Below are 20,689 nucleotides of genomic sequence, written 5' to 3' on the forward strand. Positions count from 1 at the left end.
AGAGAATCACGGTGAATTCCATATTTAAAGACTAGAAATAAAATAAATAAAAATTCTGTCTTTTGCCAACAGTAAATCTGGGTTCACATGATATGTTCCATATTATTCATCATTAAACTCTCACTGTAAACATCTAAATTTAAATAGTGTGAACAGGAAAATAAAACAGATGATTATCTTTATTTGATCACAGAAATAAATGAATCTGTTCTTCTTGTTTGGCCCGTGAGGCTCTGAAGGTCAAGAAGCCTCTGGTATAAAACGGATTATAACGTAAATTAGCTGATCACAATCAAAACTTTGTTCACACAGTTCTTAAAAAGGTGCTGGGGGCTCATATTGTTAATTTTATGATAGTCCTCGGCCGGACTTGGACATACCTACCCTAAACTGACAGATTGTTTTTAGGTGTTAAAAAATGCAAAACTTTTTTACATTTTCTACAAAAAATATTTAAATTTTCAGATGTTTCTAAAAGACTTTTTTTTTATTATTGTTGCCATCTTTAAAACACAACTGTGTAATGAAATAAAACTTTCCACAGATGATTATTAGCCTTTAAAATGGTGCTATGTTCATTGATAAGATTTTATTTCCTCTAATAATCTTTAATACTAAAAACATTTTCTTTTAGCATTTTGACACATACATTTTGGTCAAATTAAATGCTAAAACACTATTTAAAACTTTCTATAATTTTGTCTCATTCTTGTTCGGGATATTTGGAGTGTGTGGGGAGGGATTTGATGGGGGGAAAATGTTTTTTTTCTGCTATGCTTTTCTCAGAAAAATGGTCTATTGAAGCGAACTGTCCTTTGACAAAAATACTCATCCATGTTTTTCTGTTACAAAAGCTCACAATCCCCTCAAAGAGGGAAAAAAACTCTACATTTGCACCAAAGGCTTTACTGCACGTGTGTGAGCAGCTTAGAAGCTGCTAAACACAAAGAAAGGTTTAAATTGATTTTTCTAAAACAGGAACAGAAGTCAGTTAGGGTGTAGAGATGTATTCATGTTGTAAATGCTAGGATAATAAATAAGTGAGTCTTTTTTTTGTTTGTTTTTATGTACTGGTGGTGTGTCTTGTTGTTGCTGCCCTGGGCTTTTGTTTGCTTTCACTACCTAGGTGTGTGAATGTTTGGTGTGGGAGGAAGAAAAAGTGTTCATTCTAGAGCCCTTAGTGCACATGGACAAGATTTCTGTTCTTTTTACTATATGTGCAACAGGTGGTTAAAGCCTCAAGGGAAAATACCGCCCACTGTAAACAATATGCATTCTGACTTGTAGAGACTGCAGAGTCAGCAAAAACAGCCAACACATGCTTTTCTTAAAAATGTCTAAAAACATCTTCTGTCACACAATCCCAAACTGTGAGTCAACAAACAGTTAACCAACACCCAGATTGACATGGATACGCCCGATGGACCAATAATATCTGACATCACACGTGGATCTTGCATGGCGAATATGCAGCCTGAAGTGGGATGGACACATTGACCAGAGGCCAATCAAAAAGTTCTACAACAAAATATCAGAGGACAAGGGTCCTGGATTGATCTTTAAAAATAAAAAAAAATCTTCATGAGCGCAAACAAAGTGATGGACATTTAAAAAAATAAAAGGTTTTGACTCCAATCAAAATTTAAAATGCCAAAATCTAAATGTGTTCAATTTCTGAGAAGAACTTTGCAGCATTTCTCATTTTTAATGACAAGTAGTGCTGGGCGATATGGTAAAAATTGTGTATCACAATATAAATTGTTTTATGTCACAATTACAATATGTATCACAATATACCAAAAATAATGTTTGTTTTCAGTTATTCTTTGATTAAAAATGGGCAGAAATAGAATTACTTACTTTTCATTTTTTTAAGTAACATGAAACTTAATTGTCACAAAAAAAATTAAAGTGCACAATAGTTTCAAGTTTCCTAAAAACACATTTTTGCACAAACAAATAAAAGGACAGAAGAGAAATGGCACAACATGCACTTCTCTGTTGCTTACACAATATGTATCATCATATTGCCCTGCAGTACTCCCCACATCCACAGAAATAAACATGATTTTGTAGAAAGGTCCCGGAAAAGTTAATCATTTAAAATTTTTTCAGGAAAATTGAGCTCCGAGCAGCGATGTAAGAGTTGCTTCTTGTCTATGGAAGCGTTTGTGACTCATAATTTAAAATAAAAGTCAATACTGGAAATGCTATTTCATTTTATCAATGTACCTGCATTACTTGTCTCTTAAATTGAACTAAAATGCAATTTTCAGAAAGACCAATGCAATTTTCAGCAATTTTCTTTTTTAACACAGCTCATTCTGTAACTTAATTAAAATGATAGAGAAAATGGCATTTGACATTTCATTTTCAAAAAGTTCTTCAGTAATTAAATTATGAGTTATAAACGCTTCCATACTTGTCTTCTGTGTGTAATATTAAAATGACTGGTTTGTGTTTACTTATTTTTTCAAACGAACAGAGCCGCCGCTCGGAAGTGCGTCATCGCTGAGGTCATGAAGAAGGAGGAAACAGATTTTCACAGCTAAGATGGCGGAGGAACAGCAGGAATCATCACAGGGAGAGATGGAGGGTGAGAGGAGCGTCTGTAACCCCGAACACAGGCCTGTCATTTCTGCCGAACATCCGGACGGGATGCCCCCGGAGCTCCGAGCGGAAGTCTTCCCGCTCGGAGCTCCGGGAGTCTGCCGTGCGGCGCCTGCAAACAGGCCACAGCTGCTCGGCTAGCGACATCCGAGCTACACAAAGAAAAAGCTGCAGTTTAGCTGCGGAACAACAACACCCCCCGTGACAGTGCGGCAGACTGTGAGAGGAGGACACTGGGGGGCTGCAGTCACGGGACAGTCTGCAGGACGGATGATTTCGGACTGGACGCTTTGCGTCGCGTCCTCGATTTGTTTTGTTTTGGCGCAGATTTAGCTAACACTTTAGCCGCACGCAGTCAGTCAGCGGTTCCGGTTCCGATGGGTCCACAAACCGTCCAGCTTGTTCATAGATATTCACAAAAATTGTATTTTTCGTTTTACTCGCGTTTAGTCGCGTATTAACACAGTTTATTGCGAAGGCGACGTTATCTTTGAAGCTGCATGCATCCCAGAATATGCATATTTCCCTCTTCAACAACTCTATTTAAAAATATAAACATCAGAATAAGTGAGGGAAAACATTTTAAATACTATGCAACACGTGTCAAAGTCAAGGCCCGGGGGCCGGATCCGGCCCTCCGGGTAATTCTATCCGGCCCTCCAGATCATTTTATTTTATTGTTATTAATGACCTGATGTTATCTTGAGCTTATTTCTAACTAGAATAATTTTGACATGCATATATCTTTAAGGGGAGTAAAATATTGAAAGTTATTCATGGTTTAATAAATAAATAAATGTATTTATTCTGGAATACTATGTCTACCTTTTTATAATTAAAAAATATGTTAAAGACTTAAAGTTTTTCTGCTAGCGTTTTGGTCAATTTTTTTAGTTACAAAGTTTTTTAGGCTATTTTGGAATTTAGCTAATATTTCAGCTACATGCTAGCTTTTTTGGCTAATTTATGCATTTTTCAGTTTTTTTTGGATATTTTGAAGTTTTTTTTCAGGTACGTGCTAGCTGTTTTGGTTAACCCTAAGTTTTTTATTTATTTTATTCATTTTTTTTTAGTTTTTTTGGCTAATTTGGCATCTACCTTATATTTTAGCTGGCCATTAGCTTCAGCATTTTCAGCTATTAGCTTCAGCGTTTTCAGCTATCAATTTCAGCAAATTAATAAAAAAAAAATACTAATTAAGATGTTTAGAGTCAATTTTGTGATGAATAATTCTCCCGCATGTTTCATGTTTTCCAGGAGTGAACTGCCTCGCCCATGATGAGGCCATCATCGCCCAACAGGACAGGATCCAGCAGGAGGTGAGGGAACCCATCACCACTGAGTCCAACTGAGCCGGATCTGGCCGGGGCTCAGGCGCTGAGCTCAGTACAGATTAGGAGTGTAACAGATCACAAAACTTATGGTTTGGATCGTGTGACAGTTTTAGGGTCACGGTTTGGATCATTTTTTCAATCAGGAATAGGACTACCACGATAAGTTGACTAATTGACCATTAAAATAGTAATCTACCAAATAGTCGATTAGTCGTTATCTTATATTATATGGAGTTAGAGTGTAGTAAAGTTGTGAAAGTTCAGGAACAAAAAAAATGCACTATTTTATATTTGAATCAGTAAGACCAAAACTTTATATTTACTGTAAAATAGTTCCTTGTTTCAGATGCTTAATGCTTAGTAAACATTTGCACTACAGTGATACTCCTGCTCTTTCTGTACATTTTTCAGCACGTAAAAACTCAATCACACTTTCAGCAATCTTGGTATCAAAACATTCAGTTCATTCAGGACATTACTGCTTGTATTTTTGGTATTCAGAAACTCTATAGTTTTTGAAATATTGAGCAAAATATGCCCCATAGGAAATGAATGAGAAAGTCTTCAAATTTCAAAATTTTAAGCATATTATCAACTTCTTCTTTTCCTTTGGGCTTTTCCCTTCAGGGGTCGCCACAGCGAATCAGTTTCCTCCATCTAAGCCTGTCTTCAGCATCCTCCACTCTAACACCAGCCACCTTCATGTCTTCATTATCAACAAGCCTTTAAATGTATTCATGAGCTATGTTTTCATGTTTTGTATTAATTTAAAAAAATATTGAAGTTTCGATTTAATATTTAATACTTTAACAACCTGCTAATGTTTTTGGTTACTTTAGTTTGCTGATTAATTTTAGGCTGTTTTTGACTTCATCAAGTATTTAAGAAACAAGCTACCTTTTTGGCTAATTTGGCATATACTGAGGTTTTTATAATGCAAATTTGGAGTTTAGCTAATATTTTAGCAACATGCTAACGTTTTTGGCTAATTTGACATCTTCTAAGGTTTTTTTTTTTGACTAATTTGGAGTTTAGCTCATATTTAAGCAACACACTACATGATTTTCCAAAACTGGCATGTATTAGGGATTTTAAAGCTATTTTTTCTCCAAAATGTCAAAAAATTTAGGCCAACTTCAGCACTCAGTTCTTTGATGAAATTTACAGTCTTTTAGCAAATTTAACATTTTGCAAAAGATTTAGCTTTTTCATCAAATCACTTCAGCGATTAAAATAAAATTGCATCACCATTTTCAGCAAAAAGCTTCAGCATCTTCAGTCATTTCAACAAAATTAATTCTCACTATTATTATCACAGCTAATGCAACTTTTGTAGTCTAATCTTGTTTTAATCCCAGAAACTAATGAAGGACAGAAGTTGCATAATTCATTTAAAGTTTAACTATCATCTTAATTGTCTTTATTTTTAGTTAGTTTAAAGCTAATGATGGTTAAGATATGTGCTTTACATCCAGTTTGAACATGACCTGATTAGTAGACTAATCGGAAAAAATAATCAGTGATTATTAAAATTATCGTTTGTGGCGGCCCTAATCAGGAAAAAAAAATAGGAAAAAAAGAACAAGATACAAAAGCCTTAAATTAATTTTTGAAAAGCTTTAAAGGGGCCATACCAGGGTTTTCTTTATTTCAAAGTGAACTATATCCATATATATGATCAGACATTTATACATATGTGCCAGACTGTAATTAAATGAAGACAGGACAGAACTGGAAGATATACGGTATTCTGCTTCTGAAATTTTTCTAAAAATTTTTTGATCACCGCTAGCTCCGTTGGTGTTGAACTGGGGGCGGAGCTTGTAGACCAGAATCTTCCTTGAGGGAGTTGTTTACATCATGCTGACGTCAGCACGTTTCCAACCAGTCGTATTCATGGGTATGGGAGGGGCTGCTGCAGACAGTGCAGGTTTACTCTTAAATGCATAAACGGATCAAAATACTACTTTGGGGTTCTTTATAGTGAGGAATGAACAGTAAAATGCATTTAAAACCTCAAAAAGTAGAATTTTCACGGTATTGCCCCTTTAAAAGAAAAGTCTAAATTAGCCAAAACAGCTAGCATGTAGCTGAAATATTAGCTAAACTCCGAAATAGCCTAAAAATCTTAGTAAATGCCAAAATAGTCCATAAATGACAAATGAATGACAATTTTTTAAACATAATTATGAATATTAAAAAAGCAGGAATATTATTCTAGACTTAATCAACTTATTAATAACTAAAATTATTGAAGTTAGAAATGAGCGCAAGTTAATTAAATAACATGATCAATAAAATCATATGATCTGGAGGGCCGGATCCGGCCCCGGGGCCTAAACTTTGACACTAGGTGTAGTAGAAGCTTCCTGCTGCGGGCCTGTCCCAGTGTGTGCATTAACGTTGCTGTTTGTTTGTGTGAGTGTGCAGATCGCCAACACTAACCCTCTGGTGTCAGAGCGACAGGAACTCGCGGTGCTGCAGAAAGAATATGCGGACGATGACGCGGTTTATCAGCTCAAGATCAAGGTCAGTTAGCAGCTGCTTTCAGGTTCATGCATCTCTGCTGCAGTCTCTGTAAAATGTGTTCTCCTGTTCCAAGCTGCACAGATTTTAAAATCAACCCCTTGATTTTGTTGCAGGATCTCCACAAAAAGTACTCTTACATTCGTAAAACACGGCCTGATGGAAACTGTTTCTACAGGGCCTTTGGTTTTGCACACCTTGAATCCCTGCTAGATGACAGTAAAGAGCTTCAGAGGTGAGTGTTTTCTGAGTGACCGATGAGCTGTTGATTTAATGCTTCGTTCTCTTCTGGTCCACGTTGAACATTTGTGGAGAAGTGGGTTCATAAACCTGGTGCTTCTGCTGTGTGTGAAAGGAGCTACTGTTCAGTTTTTAAAGTCTTCCTCACTTCATGGAAGTATTAACTGTATATCTCCTTTACAATTTCTGAAAGACTCAGATGATGCTGAGAGATCAGGTTTATTTATTTACTGGTGCACCACGCTCAAAATCTGCCACAGGACCTCTGATTGTGTACATTGACTTAACATAAAGCTGGACGCCCCTGTGAACACAACTAAAAGTCTCAGTTGTACAGTTGAATCTCATTTCATTTATGCATGAACTCTACATTTATTCATTTTCTGAAAATAAACTCCTTTAATGTGCATTGCATGTCTGCTGTGTCTGCAGGTTCAAAGCGGTCGCTGCTAAAAGTAAACTGGACTTGGTTAATGAAGGCTTCACTGAATTTACCATTGAAGATTTCCACAACACTGTAAGTGTCACGCTGCTCCTGGATCAAGATGTTTGCTATGAATAGTAAAATTCTGTTGTTTTAGAAGACTGTTTTTCTAACACACTTTGTGTTTGGTGTTAAATGGACTCCTAATTGGTGGAATATGAAGCTGGCCCTGTCTACACATTTCCCTCTATATCGTGTTCACGTTTCACTCTATTGCTGTTTTGCAAATTTTTTTTAAGTGCATTTTTTTTATTTTTTTATAAGACTGTAGTCTTCTGTGTCCTGATTGGCTGTAGAACATTGTCAGTCAGTATCTCTTGTGCGGTGTCTCTGTTATAAATGCATGCAGTTTGCTAAATCTTTATCGTTATCAGGTCTTTATTTTTATACTATAATACTGGACTTTTACGTCCTTTTAAAGTATAACTTTGTGAGTTTAGGAGAAAACAGTGTGAAATTGTTATCTGAGAAAAGTCTATTAAATGTGTATTGGGAAATTTTACAGACCCAAAACATCTGTAATTCTACTTTGTGCATTTCACCCATTAGTAAGGATGAAGCGATTCTCCGTGAATCGGTTAAAAACGTTTCAAATTCGTCAACTTGTTCATTGATGCAGAAAACATAAATTCGGTTTGTGTCTGCCTGTGCTTAAATTTAGAAATGCAGAGCTGACGGCGTATCTTCATGTGGACTTGCTGTGAGTGTGCTGGTGCGCCTGTGAGTGTGTGCTGGTGCGCCTGTGAGTGTGTGCGGGTGCTCCTGTGAGTGTGCAGGTGCGCCTGTGAGTGAGTGTGCAGGTGCGCCTGTGAGTGAGTGTGCAGGTGCGCCTGTGAGTGTGTGTGCAGGTGCGCCTGTGAGTGTGTCTGCTGGTGCGCCTGTGAGTGTGTGTGCAGGTGCTCCTGTGAGTGTGTGTGCAGGTGCTCCTGTGAGTGTGTGTGCAGGTGCTCCTGTGAGTGTGTGTGCTGGTGCGCCTGTGAGTGTGTTTGCAGGTACGCCTGTGAGTGTGTTTGCTGGTGCGCCTGTGAGAGTGTGTGCGGGTGCGCCTGTGAGAGTGTGTGCTGGTGCTCCTGTAAGAGTGTGTGCGGGTGCGCCTGTGAGTGTAAAAGTGCACTTGTCAATGTTTGCGTGCCTATATGTCAGCGCAAATTCAAGCGGGCACTTTCAATAACGTGCATACAAACATGCATAAGAAGCACCTTGTGTGTGTGTGGTGGACAGGCTGCGTGCTACTCCTAAGAAATTCTTGTGATTTCTTCAGATTTTAAAGTTTTACATAAGTCAGTCCCTCCAGGATCTCGTGATGTTGGAAAAATGGAAAACTGACTAAATAGAGGGAGTGTCACATAGGACAGGTTGTACTGATTAAAATGATACAAATAAGCAGCAGGTAGTCTTTCAGATTGAAAATACAAAGAGAAATTTAAAAGTAGAACAAACTGAGTTTTAGACTCGAGGTTCCAGAGGGTGAATTCATTGTGTTAAGAAAAAAAGAAAATCAAATGTGTGATTTTCAAACTATGAATCAAATGATGTCTTGACTGAATCGTTACATCTCTACCCATTGCTGGTTATTTTTAACCCCTGCGAACAAACTCAGTTTTGTCAGTGAAATCCTGGCTAAACCCTGTTTCTCTGTTTTTGTAGTTTATGGATTTGATTGAACTGTGCGAGAAACAGCCGAGCCTGCAGGAGCTGCTGAGCTCCTTCAACGACCAGAATGTGTCGGACTACGTGGTTGTGTACCTGCGGCTCCTCACCTCAGGGTTCCTGCAGCGGGAGAACAGCTTCTTTTTGAATTTCATCGAGGGCGGACGCTCTATCAAGGAGTTCTGTCAGCAGGTGAGAACTTTCTGACCCACACATTTGTGTTTCCCTGAGGAAGTCTCTCACCGGACGTGGCTGTTGTGTTGTGCTCTGCTCAGGAGGTGGAGCCCATGTCCAAAGAAAGTGACCACATTCACATCATCGCCTTGGCCCAGGCCCTGAACGTATCCATTCTGGTGGAGTACATGGACAGAGGGGAAGGAGGAACTGTAAATCACCACGTCTTCCCCGAGGGCGGCGACCCTCGCATCTTCCTGCTCTATAGACCAGGCCATTACGACATCCTGTACAAATAACACTCCTGACCACAGCCCTCCATCCGCCGCTGCACCCGCAGCAGCGCCTTCAAGAAAAAAGAAAAAGAGTTTGGCTTTCACATCGTTGATCATCTGTATATGAGATTATAGTCAAGTACTGGGGGGTGTGGGGCAAACATTCATTTCATACCTCTTTTACCCCTCTGTCGCTCCAAACAAATTCATCTTCATTTGTCTCAAATTGGTTCATTAAAAAACTTGAAATAGACATGACTCCAGCCAGAGTTGTACAGTTTTTTCTGTTGTGGTTGTAAATGTTATCTTCTTGCTTTGTTTGATTCTCTTCCTTTGTTACACGGCGTTTCATTGAGTTTTATTAAAGCAATTTGCATCTTAGTGTCGTGTTCTGGATTTCAGAATTCACTCATGTTCTTGGATTTCTGTAACACTGGCTCAAAAACTCCAATAATGAACAGATTTTAGTGTTCACATCCGCTACTAAGATGTTTATTTTAAAAACTCTGAAGGTTGTTATTCTGTTCATATGGAACTCCAGATTGTTGCACAAATCAGTGGATGGTTATATGTCTTTGATATGAATTTTAAACTGGAGTGGTAGTAAAGATCTCTGGTCTGAGTTTAAATTCACCTCTGGCTTCCTGATAAAAAGAAATATATTCTAATATTCAGCAACTTTTTTGTATAAGATTGAAACTTATCCATTACAATGCTATATACAAAATATTCTAAAATTTGCAAAAATGTGAGTAAATAATCTAAAAAACCAAATGATAGATTGGAAAAAAATCATTTTTAAGTAGCTAAATTAAGTGGAACAAGAGTTACCAAAACTGTCAAAACAGCATAAAAAATCTTTGTAAATGACAAAATAGTGCAAACATATTTTGTCAAAATTATACAAGTTAGAAATGACAACATGATAACATCAGGCCATAAATAATAATAAAATAATATGATCTGAAGAGGCGGATAGAATTACATCTTCACTGATGGTGCAGAAAGAAATAATCTAAACCGGATAAAATAGTTAAGGCTAAACAGTAAAACATCCAGACAACAAAACACAGAGCAAAGAAAATAGAATTATTTGATTAGTTTTTGTTAAAAAGCTCAATTTGCATTTTTATTTCCAGACTGTTGATTTTGTTCCACACTATGTTCATATCTGGATAATTGTAACAGGTTAAATTTTATGGAGATCAAAATCTTTTGGGGTATTTATCAGTATAATTTCCCATATAAAACAATGTAAAGGTAAACAAATTTGAGTGTTTTTTCTTTTAACCTTTAGTTTATTTCTATCTTGTTTACTTCTATCTTCATTTACCATTTTTGTTTGGTATTTTGTTGGTTTTTGATCTAATTGACCATCACATTTATTAAACACACTGAATTATTTATTTGGCAGGAATCAATGAGTTTATTATAAAGGGTTTTACTCTGATACTATAACAGTCAAACATGGCAGAGGAAGTACAGTGATGAGGCTGGCAATAAGACTACTGAGGATGGAGCTATAAGGACAGTAACTAAAATAGAGTCTTGTGTAGAGGAAGAGGATATGAGGGTGGATGGATGGGGTGGATGTTCACTGTGGCGCCCCCTAATGGACGTGACCGAAAGAGAAACAAGGTTCCATAAATTTCTATCAGAGTGAGAGCTCTTCCCGAGCGTAGCCGGACACAACTAGCCAAGATGTCGCCGTTCTCTAAGTGTTTTAGGTCAAGCTGGAGAGTTTATGCCTGTTTTTCACGGCGACACTCATCACTGATAAGTACGTGCAAACCCAGAACATTGTGAACAATGTCTGCTTCATTCCTACATCTCTATCCGGAAAGTTACCGCTAAAATTCACCATTATCTCTGTTTGCTAGCTTAGCTTTAGCTCTGCAGTCAGAGGGGATTCATTCTATGTTTGGTTTAATGTCTTCGTGTGTTTTTGTTTTGTTGTATTTACGAACAAATTCATCTTTATATTTTTCATGACGTCGTTTTAGGATTCTGTCGAGCAAATGCTAAACGACAGATTGAATAACAACATCACTAAATCATGTTTGCTACTTTTAAAATCTCACTCCGATTATTTTCACATCTATTTTCAAAGTGTTCCCAGTGGTCTTTTCACGAATATGACAGTTTTACACAAATAAATAAATAAATAAATAGAACTTGTGTCGTTTTCTATGATCTAGTTTCTGCAGAGCGACAGGAGTTCATCATTAGAAATTCTGCTCTGAGTTGTGGGCGGGGCTGTTTTCCCGGAAGTAAGCTTCCGCTTATTTCCCATATATTATATATAGTGTTTACATTATCAGACTTCTTAAATGTAACGTTTTTATTAAAATACTTAAAGAAAATATAAGGTTTCCAAAAAAAAAACACACACACACAGTAAAAGGTATATATATGTATATATATATTGTTTATTTGTTACTAAAGGCTAAGTCTTTTTTTTAATCATAGTACATTGCTATTTATTTTATTTTTTTGTATGATATTCAGATAAGTTTCCCCACACTTTGAATGCTACAGTACAATTGTGGCTTCTGCATGACACATATTGATCAGATTTGAATAATTGCACAAAAAAAGAGAAGAATTGTTTGTTTTTTTTCTCTCAAAGAAGATGTTCATGTAACCTAGTTCTTATTTTGGAAATACAACTCATATATAAATACAGTTCTTCAGATATTTGTTTTCATAAACAGAACTATATTAATGTTTCTTAGAATGAATCTTTCTTTGACCTTCCTGCTCTCTCTTTTTAATGTATGCTCATAATTAAAGACCTTTAGCTTAAAGGAAGTAGATTTGTGACAGATTGAGTCGTAGCTTTTTGACTATTTGAGTATTTTAATGACCTAATTCTCTTCTCATCTGTGTTTTTTCAGCTGAGTTGATGGAAAACATGGATAAGAGATCATTGTGGGACCGCTTCTACACTGAGAGCAGCAGCAAGACTTTTAAAAACTTTGAGTGGTTCTTTGGTTTTGACTCCGTTCAGGACTTCATCATGCCTCTCTTGCAGTCCAGCGCCCGTCCAGACTCTCCGGTCCGGGTCTTGGATATAGGCTGTGGCACGTCTGCGTTAGGCCCCTCCATCTACAGAAACTCTTCCTTCTCCGTCCACGTCACCTGTGCGGACATCTCTGCTGTGGCCGTGCGGCTGATGCAGGAGAAGACTCAACTCGAAGCCATTCAGCCCAACAATCCATCTTCCCTGCTCCAGTTTGTGGAGCTGGACTGCACACAGCTCCACAGGCGTTTCAGTCCAAACAGTCTGGATCTGATTGTGGACAAAGGCACCACTGATGCTTTGTTGAGGTCCAAAGAGGGGAAAGGGAAGGCGTCGCTGGTGCTGCAGCAGTGTTTGAAGGCGCTGCAGAGTTCAGGGTCTCTGCTGCAGTTCTCAGATGAGGATCCAGACGCCAGACTTTTGTGGTTGGAGTCAGCAGCTCTGCATCATGGACTCAATGGGGCAGATGTTGGGGTGCAGGAGGTGGGGCAGCTCCGGGGGGTGTGCTACTTCTGCTACCATGTCACTCCCCACTCCTCTGCAAAGTGTTAACTTGTAGTGCAGATAAATAAAACTCAAACATTGTATTTTTTCTAAAATTGTCTTCATTTTTTGCTAATAACCATGATTCAAAGTCAAGGCCCGGGGGCCGGATCCGGCCCTCCAGATCATTTTATTTTATTGTTATTAACGGCCCGATGTTATCTTACACTTATTTTTAACTTGTATAATTTTGACCAAATATATTTTTATGGAGAGTAAAATATTGAAAGTTAATTAAGGTTTAAGTTGATTTATTCTGGAATAATATTCCTGCCTTTTTAATAGTCATTATGCTAGATTTTTGGACTATTTTGGCATTTACTAAGATTTTTTAGGCCCATTTGGAGTTTAGCTAATATTTTAGTTACATGCTAGCTGTTTTTTTGTGCTAATTTAGGCTTTTCCTTTAAACATTTTAAGCTATTTTGAAGTTTAGCTATTTTTCTCATACATGCTAGCTGTCTTGGCTAATTTAGGCTTTTATTTCAGAAGTTTTTCAAAAGTTTTAGGCTGTTTTAGAGATTGGCTAATATTTACACGCTAGCTGTTTTGGCTAATTTAGGCTTTTTTTTTTTTTTAGTTTTTAGGCTACCTTGAAGTTTGGCTATTTTTTTCAGCTACATGCTAGCTGTTTTGGCTAACCTAAGTTTTTATTATTATTAGCTAATTTGGCATTTATCTAATATTTTAGCTGGTTATAAATTTCAACATCTTAAGCTATTTTCTCATCTTCATCAGCCAAATTCAGCTTACAGCATTCATACTATCATTATCACTGGTAATGCTATATATCTAGTTGACAATTATGTTAAAAAGTTACAGTTTTAAAAATGTTTTAGTGTTCAATAGTGTGTTTTGGATTTCGGCCCCTTGTGCGGTTGAGTGGGACGCCCCTGATCTGAGGGATGTTAGAGCACAAATGCAATCCAGTTTTCTGGTTTTGGGTTAGCTTTTCTGCCATTTCTGGTCTACACTGACGTCTTGTGGCCAAAGGCTGCAACTGCAACGCTCTGATTTTGGGTGAAGCCCTGCAAAATGTAATAACTCACACAACTAGAATCTTCAAGCTTTTAATGTGTTGATTAATCTCATGAAAGTACACCATACATCCACCCTTCCTTTATTTTCTATTAAAATAAAGACATATTCAGTTGAATTTGAGCTTTCAGATTCAAGCAAAGTGCTGGTTCAGAAAACAAGCAAACAAAAAAATGAGTGCAAAGACAGGTGCAGCAGCTCGCATTCTAAGTCTGCAAAGCAGAAATTAAAATAAGCTGAAGAAAGTTGCTGGCTCCTCCTCTTCCTCCAACACGGCATTGTCACAGTAAGGGGGCGGGATTAGTTCTTGAGGATTCGTCAACCCCATGACGTTGTTGAAGAAGCTGAAAATGAGAGAAAATAAATCAGTTGTTCTTGTTTCTAATTTCCAGGTTTGTTCAAACTGTTTTTCTCGTTTTAGAAGCAAATAGTGAACTTCAAAGCTTTCGTAACACAAGAATAAATTCAGTTTTTAAAGTCCAATCATAAGACTTTGACCTTCCTGTGATTGAAATAACTATTAGTAAATATAAGCATCTCCAAAGTAACAAACCATGCTAAAAACAAAGGAACTAAAGATTCTTTAGCTCATCTCATGTTTGAGTTTTAAACAGTCACTAAATAAAAAATAAAATCTTGCATTTCTAAACCTCTGTCTTTTTCTGTCACTTTCCGGTTCAGCAGCGAGCAGACGCGTCTTCAACTCTCCTCAACTCTCCTTAAAAGTCCACTTTTTAAAGTCATCTACAAGCGACATTAATCTTGAATTATCACAGTTACTGTAAAACAGTAGTAATTCTGCAGCAGAGAGAGCTGAACATGACACCAAAGAAAAATCTAAATAAAGTTATTGATACTTTCCTGTAATATTACCTGATTGCATGAAATAAACAGTTTCAAAAAAGAAAAAATCAAAAGATTCTTTGAGGAAAAAATAAACTTTCTTAACTTTGATAAATGGCTGCAATGAAGCAAAGAGTGAAACATTTGAAGGTTGTATAAATGGGTTAAAGTGTCTCTTCTAAATAGCGGAGTAAAAGTCATGTTTCCTCAAAACGTTTGACGTCTCATTTAAATTGGAGTGAACTTCCACTTTGTACCATTTCAAGAGGAAGTGATCCACCATCTGAGTTCCATTTTTGATTACCAGTAACACAAATATTAAGAGATTACAGCAGATAAACTGGCAGAAACTCTTGCTTATGATTACAATCTATTTATCTTGACTGGGTTATTGGTCATGAAGGTTGATGATTAGAGGAACTTTAGATCAGGGTGTCAATCACACAAGGGTCACTGTAAAGGTCACTCACCTGGTCACCATCCACCCATTCTTGTTGGTGTGATACAGCGTGCTGACGGGGATGCAGCCAAACTCGGTGACGGTGCTCACGTACGCGGCTGAAGGTCACATGACAGCACAAGAGAAACAGGAAACACCAGAGGAGTCATGTGAGGCCAAAGCCATGACACTTATTTGTGTTTTTTTTTCTTGTCTCACCTGTTCTGTTTCTCATGTGCACCTGTCCGGTCCACGTGTTGACCAGGACCCCCTGTCCGGGTCCAGAGGAGCTGCCCAGGACGGCCTGTCCCAGCAGGGAGGAGTTCCTGGGAACGGCCAGCGGGTGGAAAGCTGCACACAGGCGCTTCTTGGTGCACGTCTGGTTCCTTTGGTTGATCTTGTACAGGACCCCCTACGGGACACGATCACGTGAAGAACTGCTCCCGACTCGCCTCAGAGGAGCGGTTACCTTTCTGAAGAGCAGGAGAGCATCAAGGTGGAAGGTCTGGTTGTTGTAGGTTCCCATTTCTTTCAGGCGGATCCGCTTCCCAAAGGCGTCGTAGAAGTACTTGGCATAAGCTGTCAGCTTCTCACTTTGAGTGCTCTGAAAACACAGTTGAACGTTAAGACCGTTTAAAGTTCATCTTAAAGACCAACCAGACCAGCAGGAGTCTCACCACCGAGAGGAAGCCGCTCATCAGAGGAGGAGACACTGAGGAACAGAAGAGATCCACATTTTAGCCCATTCTGAGCTCAAAAGGTGACTGGAGCTAAAGGTGCGTGCACTCACTGCATGGTTGAGGCCTCTGAGCCAGGCAGCAGGCCGAGAAGCACGCCGAGAAGCACGCCAAGAGGACGAGAGCTCTCATGTTGTCGTTCCACAGCCTGACCGTCCTCTGCACCTGCTCAAAGAATCACTTCCTTAAAAACAACCAACCTCTTCCTGGTTCCATTCGTTCCTGAACATAGTAAAATGATGGCTCAGCGGAATATGTGTTATGAAAGATGGACACACCTCTGTCGTCTCAGCTCCGCCCCCTGGTTATTTACTTTGGTTAATCATTCTTTCATCACCTATTTTACAGCTGAAGTTGTGTTCAGGTTGTCACTAACTAATGCTGCTTACTATTGCTCACTGTAAAGCTGTTTCTAACTTAAGCAAACATATTTGTGTGATTGCTTAGTGATCATTCACACTATAGTGATTCTCCTGCTCATTTTTGTACGTTTTTCAGCATGTAGAAAATCAATCACACTTTCAGATTTTAGCAATCTTGGAATCAAAACGTTCAGCTCGTTCAGGACATTACTTTTTGATATTCATAAACTCTATGGTTTTGGAAATATTGAGCAAAATATGCCTCAAAGAAAATGAATGAGAAAGTCTTCAAATTTCACATTTTAAGTAGATTAACAACATGTATTTAAACATATTCATGGGCTATGTTTTAATTTTGATAGCAATTTAAAAAATGTAATATTTCAGCAACATTCTAACGTTTTTTGCTAATTTGTTGTTTACTGGGGTTTTTGAAGGCTAATTTAGAGTTTAGCTTCTGGTTTAGCCACTGGCTAACGGTTTTGTCTATATTAGTTAACAGAAGAAATTTAGGCTATTTTGGAGTTTAGCTAGTATTTGAGCAACGAGCTAGCTTTTGTGGCTAATTTGGTATCTACCAAGGTTTTTTTGTGCTAATTTGGGGTTTAGCTAATATTTTAGCAACACACTAAATCTTTTTGCAAAATTGGCATGTTTTAGGGATTTTTAAACAATTTTCCTACACATTTTTCAGAAATTTAGGTCAACTTCATTGCTTTTTCACAGTTCTTTAGCAAAATTTCCAGTCTTTTTGCAAATTTTAAATTTTGGAAATAGCTTTTGCATTTTCAGCAAATCCTTTCATCACCATTTGATCAAATGCTTCAACATCTTGAGCAACTACTTTCAGCAAAAAGGATCCATTATTGGGTTATTCTAGTTTTCCATTGTGCTTGCATCTGCTCTTTAAAACTGTAGAGGGGAACTTTCCCCCTGTGGGATGAATACGAGTTGACCTTTTTGGTCTGTTTCTGTGTTCCTCACTCGCTCAAATGGATTCTTCCAAACAAAGACACATCACTTTGTTGTGGTTCAGCCTCTTCATCACATGATCCTTCCATTCCTAAAAGTCACCTGATTTGTGTGAGGAAACTACTGATTGCATAACGTTCACTTAGTTCGTTGACTGTTGCTATGAAAGGCATCTGCAGCAGAGTTCATTCTGCTTAAAATGAACTTTTGGAGTCACCTGAACTGAGAAGCACATGAAAAAATTCACCAGAAAAATAAACATTTTTGATTCACCTTTTACTGTTCAGGGAAAAAAGGTGGAACCTTTCTACATTTTAGAGGAAGACAATCTGTGTGAAAAATCAAAAGTTACGTTAAACTTCTGTCTTTTAAGAATCATTTTTAGCAGTTCATATGTTTAATTTTATTATTTTAGAAGATGGTGTTTAGTTTACAATTCAAACATTTAAATGTTCCTCAATTAGTTTTTCGTACTATATGTTTTAGTAACACCTAGACATTTGTCTCATGTGTTTGTTTATGGTATTTTTAGAAAGGACAACTTTCAATTGACTGATTTTTTTAAATGTATGACTGATGTGCTGTTAATGCAGGACACTAAAACCAAACAAATAGGTAAATTAATGACATACATTCTGAATTAAATCTTCACACACTCAGACAATTGGATTTACAGTTTATTAAGGTCACAAAAAAGGATCAATAAGAGGTTTCAGAACAATCTGTATAAGAATGAATGTTTCTCCTCCTCTTCCTCCTCCTCCAGCTGGGCTCCTTTGCAGAATGTTGGAGGAGTGAACACTTGAGGATCAGGGATCCCCATGATGTTGTTATAGAAACTGTAAAACACAAAGACACAGTTAAAGTCCCATTAGCTGTCCTGCACTTGATGTGTGAAATGTGTTCTCTGCATTTGACCCATCCCCTGGGCGAGTGGTGAGCTGCAGACACAGCTGCGCCCAGGATCCATTTGGTGGTTTGACCCCCAATCCGACCCTTTAATGCTGAGAGTCAAGCAGGGAGGAACTGGATTACAGTTAGTCTTTAGTGTGACTCCGTCTGGATTTGAACTCACAACCCTCCAGTCTCAGGGTGGACACTCAACCACAAGGCCACCAAGATGATCAACCTCACACAGAATTAACAAAACAAAATATAACATTTATATTAAATCAAAGGTGCAAGTGGAGTTGTCACGCCCCTTCCCCTCTGCCCCCCCCCCCCACTCTGGTCAGAGCTGCATGCAACAAATTCAAGAAAAAAACTTTTTCTGTTCATTTTATCTCCATAGAAACCATTTTATTTTTTGGTCCCCTGGGGATAACAACCAGGTCTATGTCATTTCTAGAAAAATCTGCAAAAGAATCTTTTTAGGATTTCCTTAGTAATTGAGTTTTTTGTTAGCCACGCCCACATGGTATGTTACATCTTTTCATTCATCTTGAGCCAACAATTCAAGTAAGTGGCATCCCAATGATGCTCGACGAGTTAGGAGACGATAGATTGAAATAGGAGGAGTTTAAATTTGTAGAGGGTACTAAAGGTGATTTAATTGGTTTTTGTTTTGCTAGTAGATTTATTTATTTTTTGAGCCTCATAAGACATTTTGGTCCAATTCTTTTTCTCCTCTGGGTGCGTACAAAATTTGGTCATCTTTTGAACATGTGATGGGTCAAACTTTTGACTCAATTGGGCTGTCGAGTTTGCATAAAACATCTGGTCCCTGCAGTCCTGCCTCTAACCCTAACCTTAACCCTGCTTCAAGATGGAGATTCAAACATTCAATAAAATAAAAAAAAAGTTCCAAACTACAAGGAAAACTGATCAAATAATCACAAATGTTCACTGACCTGACAAGTACCCATCCTTTATTGTCTGTGCTGACCAGAGTATTGACCGGAAAGCAACCAAACTCTGTGACGGTGCTCAGGTACTTAGCTGCAGATGGAGAAGTGACTCACATTAGTAGACAAGCAGACATGCATGAATGCATTAGTTCAACGCTACGTTCAAATCAGGCTCAGAATCACGTGTTCAGGCAACAACTTAACTGAAAAGTCTATGTAAACGTGTGTAAATCCACGTCTCTGCATTCACATTTTTAAGACCATTTTCGGGCTTTATGTAAAAACCCTTGAATGCACTGAAAGTTAAACAGATACTTTTTAAAAAATGTTAACGAGATAATTCCAGTAGATTCTGAAGGAGAAAAGCGTCTCAACGAGCCGCTTTTCTCCTTCAGAATCTACTGGATTACGTTGATCGTGTTAAAGGTTGAAAATATACAGATTTTGTGTCTAAGCGTCACTGGCGACGCCCCAGGTCTTAAAGGGTTAATGATCTGTGCTCGGCCAGAAGTCTCTCATATATCAGAATAGAGCTGTGAGAGAAACAGCTTGGAGCAATATTCACCAGATTTGCACCACTTTGACATCTCTCACCAAGTATCGGGTAGCGACAGACCAGTGTGAACGTCGTACGCTAAGGCGCTCAATAATGTGACTTTAGCCCTTTCTTGAACGTGCAACATATGCCCAGTGTGAACGTAGCATCAGAGTTTCTCCCCGCTGTACCGAGTCTCTTCCGTAGCGGCAGCACTCCCGTCCACGTGTTCACCAGGATTCCTTCTCCTTGAACCGAGGAGCTCCCCAGCACGGCCTGACCCACCAAAGAGGCATCGTTCGGAATGGCCAGTGGATGGAAGTCTTCCATCAGATGCTTCTTGAAGCATGTGCGATCCTTGTTGTTGATCTTGTACATGAAGCCCTATGGGACGAGAGGATGGTTTTGTAACAGGGTGGAATGTAGTTTTTGATTTGTTTTATTCTGTCAGAGTGCGAAACTCCAGAAAGCCCCTGAACAAGCCACCTCGTTGCTGCCTGATTGGGGACAGGTGCGCAGTGGGGGGCGTGGCCAATGGGAGACTATAAGGAAATAAGGAATAGTGGAATACACAAACAAGAGAGGAAAGGGGAGAAAGAAAGAGGCCCTGGTGTAGTGCAGGTGGGGAAGCCAACGCTGGAACCTAGAGGAGCGTGGAAAGAGAAGACAGTACCGGGCCAAGCCCTGGAGGAGCGTGGCAAGAGGAATCAGCGCCGGGCCCTAGAGAAGACAGTGCCGGGACCTAGAGGAGCGTGGCAAGAGAAGACAGTGCCGGGCCCTAGAGAAGACAGCACCAGGACCTGGAGGAGCGTGGCAAGAGAAGACAGTACCGGGCCATTGAGGAGCCAAGCCCTGGAGGAGCGTGGCAAGAGGAATTAGCGCCGGGCCCTAGAGAAGACAGTGCCAGGACCTGGAAGAGCGTGGCGAGAGGAGCCGGGCCCTAGAGCAGGGGTATTCAAATCCAGGCCTTGAAGGCCGGTGTCCTACATGTTTTCCAACCAACCTTCCATTGAAGCTCCTTATTGGCTAAACATACCTGATCCTGGAAATTAGCAGCC

At 38.8% G+C, this 20,689-nt stretch overlaps 4 protein-coding genes across 4 annotated transcripts in view; 2 read left to right on the plus strand and 2 right to left on the minus strand.

The window, feature by feature from the left end:
* Nucleotides 1-2,469: 2,469 nt before the first annotated feature.
* Nucleotides 2,470-9,674, plus strand: otub1b (OTU deubiquitinase, ubiquitin aldehyde binding 1b). Its single transcript, XM_024288555.2, has 7 exons — nt 2,470-2,596; nt 3,868-3,929; nt 6,375-6,473; nt 6,587-6,705; nt 7,143-7,227; nt 8,842-9,036; nt 9,120-9,674. The coding sequence occupies exons 1-7, from the start codon at nt 2,554-2,556 to the stop codon at nt 9,315-9,317; spliced, it is 801 nt and encodes a 266-aa protein (XP_024144323.1). The 5' UTR covers nt 2,470-2,553; the 3' UTR covers nt 9,318-9,674.
* A 1,167-nt stretch (nt 9,675-10,841) lies between these two features.
* cskmt (citrate synthase lysine methyltransferase) lies at nt 10,842-12,900 on the plus strand. The gene is made up of 2 exons (XM_024288213.2): nt 10,842-11,073; nt 12,191-12,900. Exons 1-2 carry the CDS (start codon nt 10,995-10,997, stop codon nt 12,865-12,867), a joined length of 756 nt encoding a protein of 251 aa, XP_024143981.1. The 5' UTR covers nt 10,842-10,994; the 3' UTR covers nt 12,868-12,900.
* A 1,012-nt stretch (nt 12,901-13,912) lies between these two features.
* On the minus strand, nt 13,913-16,129 carry LOC112156322 (ependymin). The gene is made up of 6 exons (XM_024288563.2): nt 15,969-16,129; nt 15,856-15,890; nt 15,648-15,782; nt 15,398-15,590; nt 15,210-15,297; nt 13,913-14,240 (listed from the first exon to the last, which is right to left on the minus strand). The coding sequence occupies exons 1-6, from the start codon at nt 16,045-16,047 to the stop codon at nt 14,123-14,125; spliced, it is 648 nt and encodes a 215-aa protein (XP_024144331.1). The 5' UTR covers nt 16,048-16,129; the 3' UTR covers nt 13,913-14,122.
* A 1,784-nt stretch (nt 16,130-17,913) lies between these two features.
* The window catches only part of LOC112156323 (ependymin-2), a gene marked incomplete at its 5' end in the record, with an annotated part of 4,139 nt that continues 1,363 nt past the window's right edge, over nt 17,914-20,689 (minus strand). The window contains 3 exon segments of the mRNA XM_024288564.2: nt 17,914-18,088; nt 19,100-19,187; nt 19,823-20,015. Coding sequence (XP_024144332.1) covers nt 17,962-18,088; nt 19,100-19,187; nt 19,823-20,015 — 408 coding nt within the window. The 3' untranslated portion in view covers nt 17,914-17,961.

The sequence above is a fragment of the Oryzias melastigma genome, linkage group LG18, assembly GCF_002922805.2.
Source record: "Oryzias melastigma strain HK-1 linkage group LG18, ASM292280v2, whole genome shotgun sequence".
In the NCBI taxonomy this organism is placed as follows: Eukaryota; Metazoa; Chordata; class Actinopteri; order Beloniformes; family Adrianichthyidae; genus Oryzias; species Oryzias melastigma.

Excerpts from the sequence above, each read along its gene's own strand:
- otub1b (XM_024288555.2), top strand. The coding sequence starts at position 2,554 with ATGGCGGAGGAACAGCAGGAATCATCACAGGGAGAGATGGAGG. Across the intron at positions 2,597-3,867 it reads ATCACAGGGAGAGATGGAGG|GAGTGAACTGCCTCGCCCAT; the intron begins GTGAGAGGAGCG and ends CATGTTTTCCAG. Across the intron at positions 3,930-6,374 it reads AGGACAGGATCCAGCAGGAG|ATCGCCAACACTAACCCTCT; the intron begins GTGAGGGAACCC and ends GTGAGTGTGCAG.
- cskmt (XM_024288213.2), top strand. The coding sequence starts at position 10,995 with ATGTCGCCGTTCTCTAAGTGTTTTAGGTCAAGCTGGAGAGTTTATGCC. Across the intron at positions 11,074-12,190 it reads GCGACACTCATCACTGATAA|CTGAGTTGATGGAAAACATG; the intron begins GTACGTGCAAAC and ends GTGTTTTTTCAG.
- LOC112156322 (XM_024288563.2), bottom strand. The coding sequence starts at position 16,047 with ATGAGAGCTCTCGTCCTCTTGGCGTGCTTCTCGGCGTGCTTCTCGGCC. Across the intron at positions 15,891-15,968 it reads TCAGAGGCCTCAACCATGCA|TGTCTCCTCCTCTGATGAGC; the intron begins GTGAGTGCACGC and ends TCTGTTCCTCAG. Across the intron at positions 14,241-15,209 it reads AATGGGTGGATGGTGACCAG|CTTCTTCAACAACGTCATGG; the intron begins GTGAGTGACCTT and ends TCTCATTTTCAG.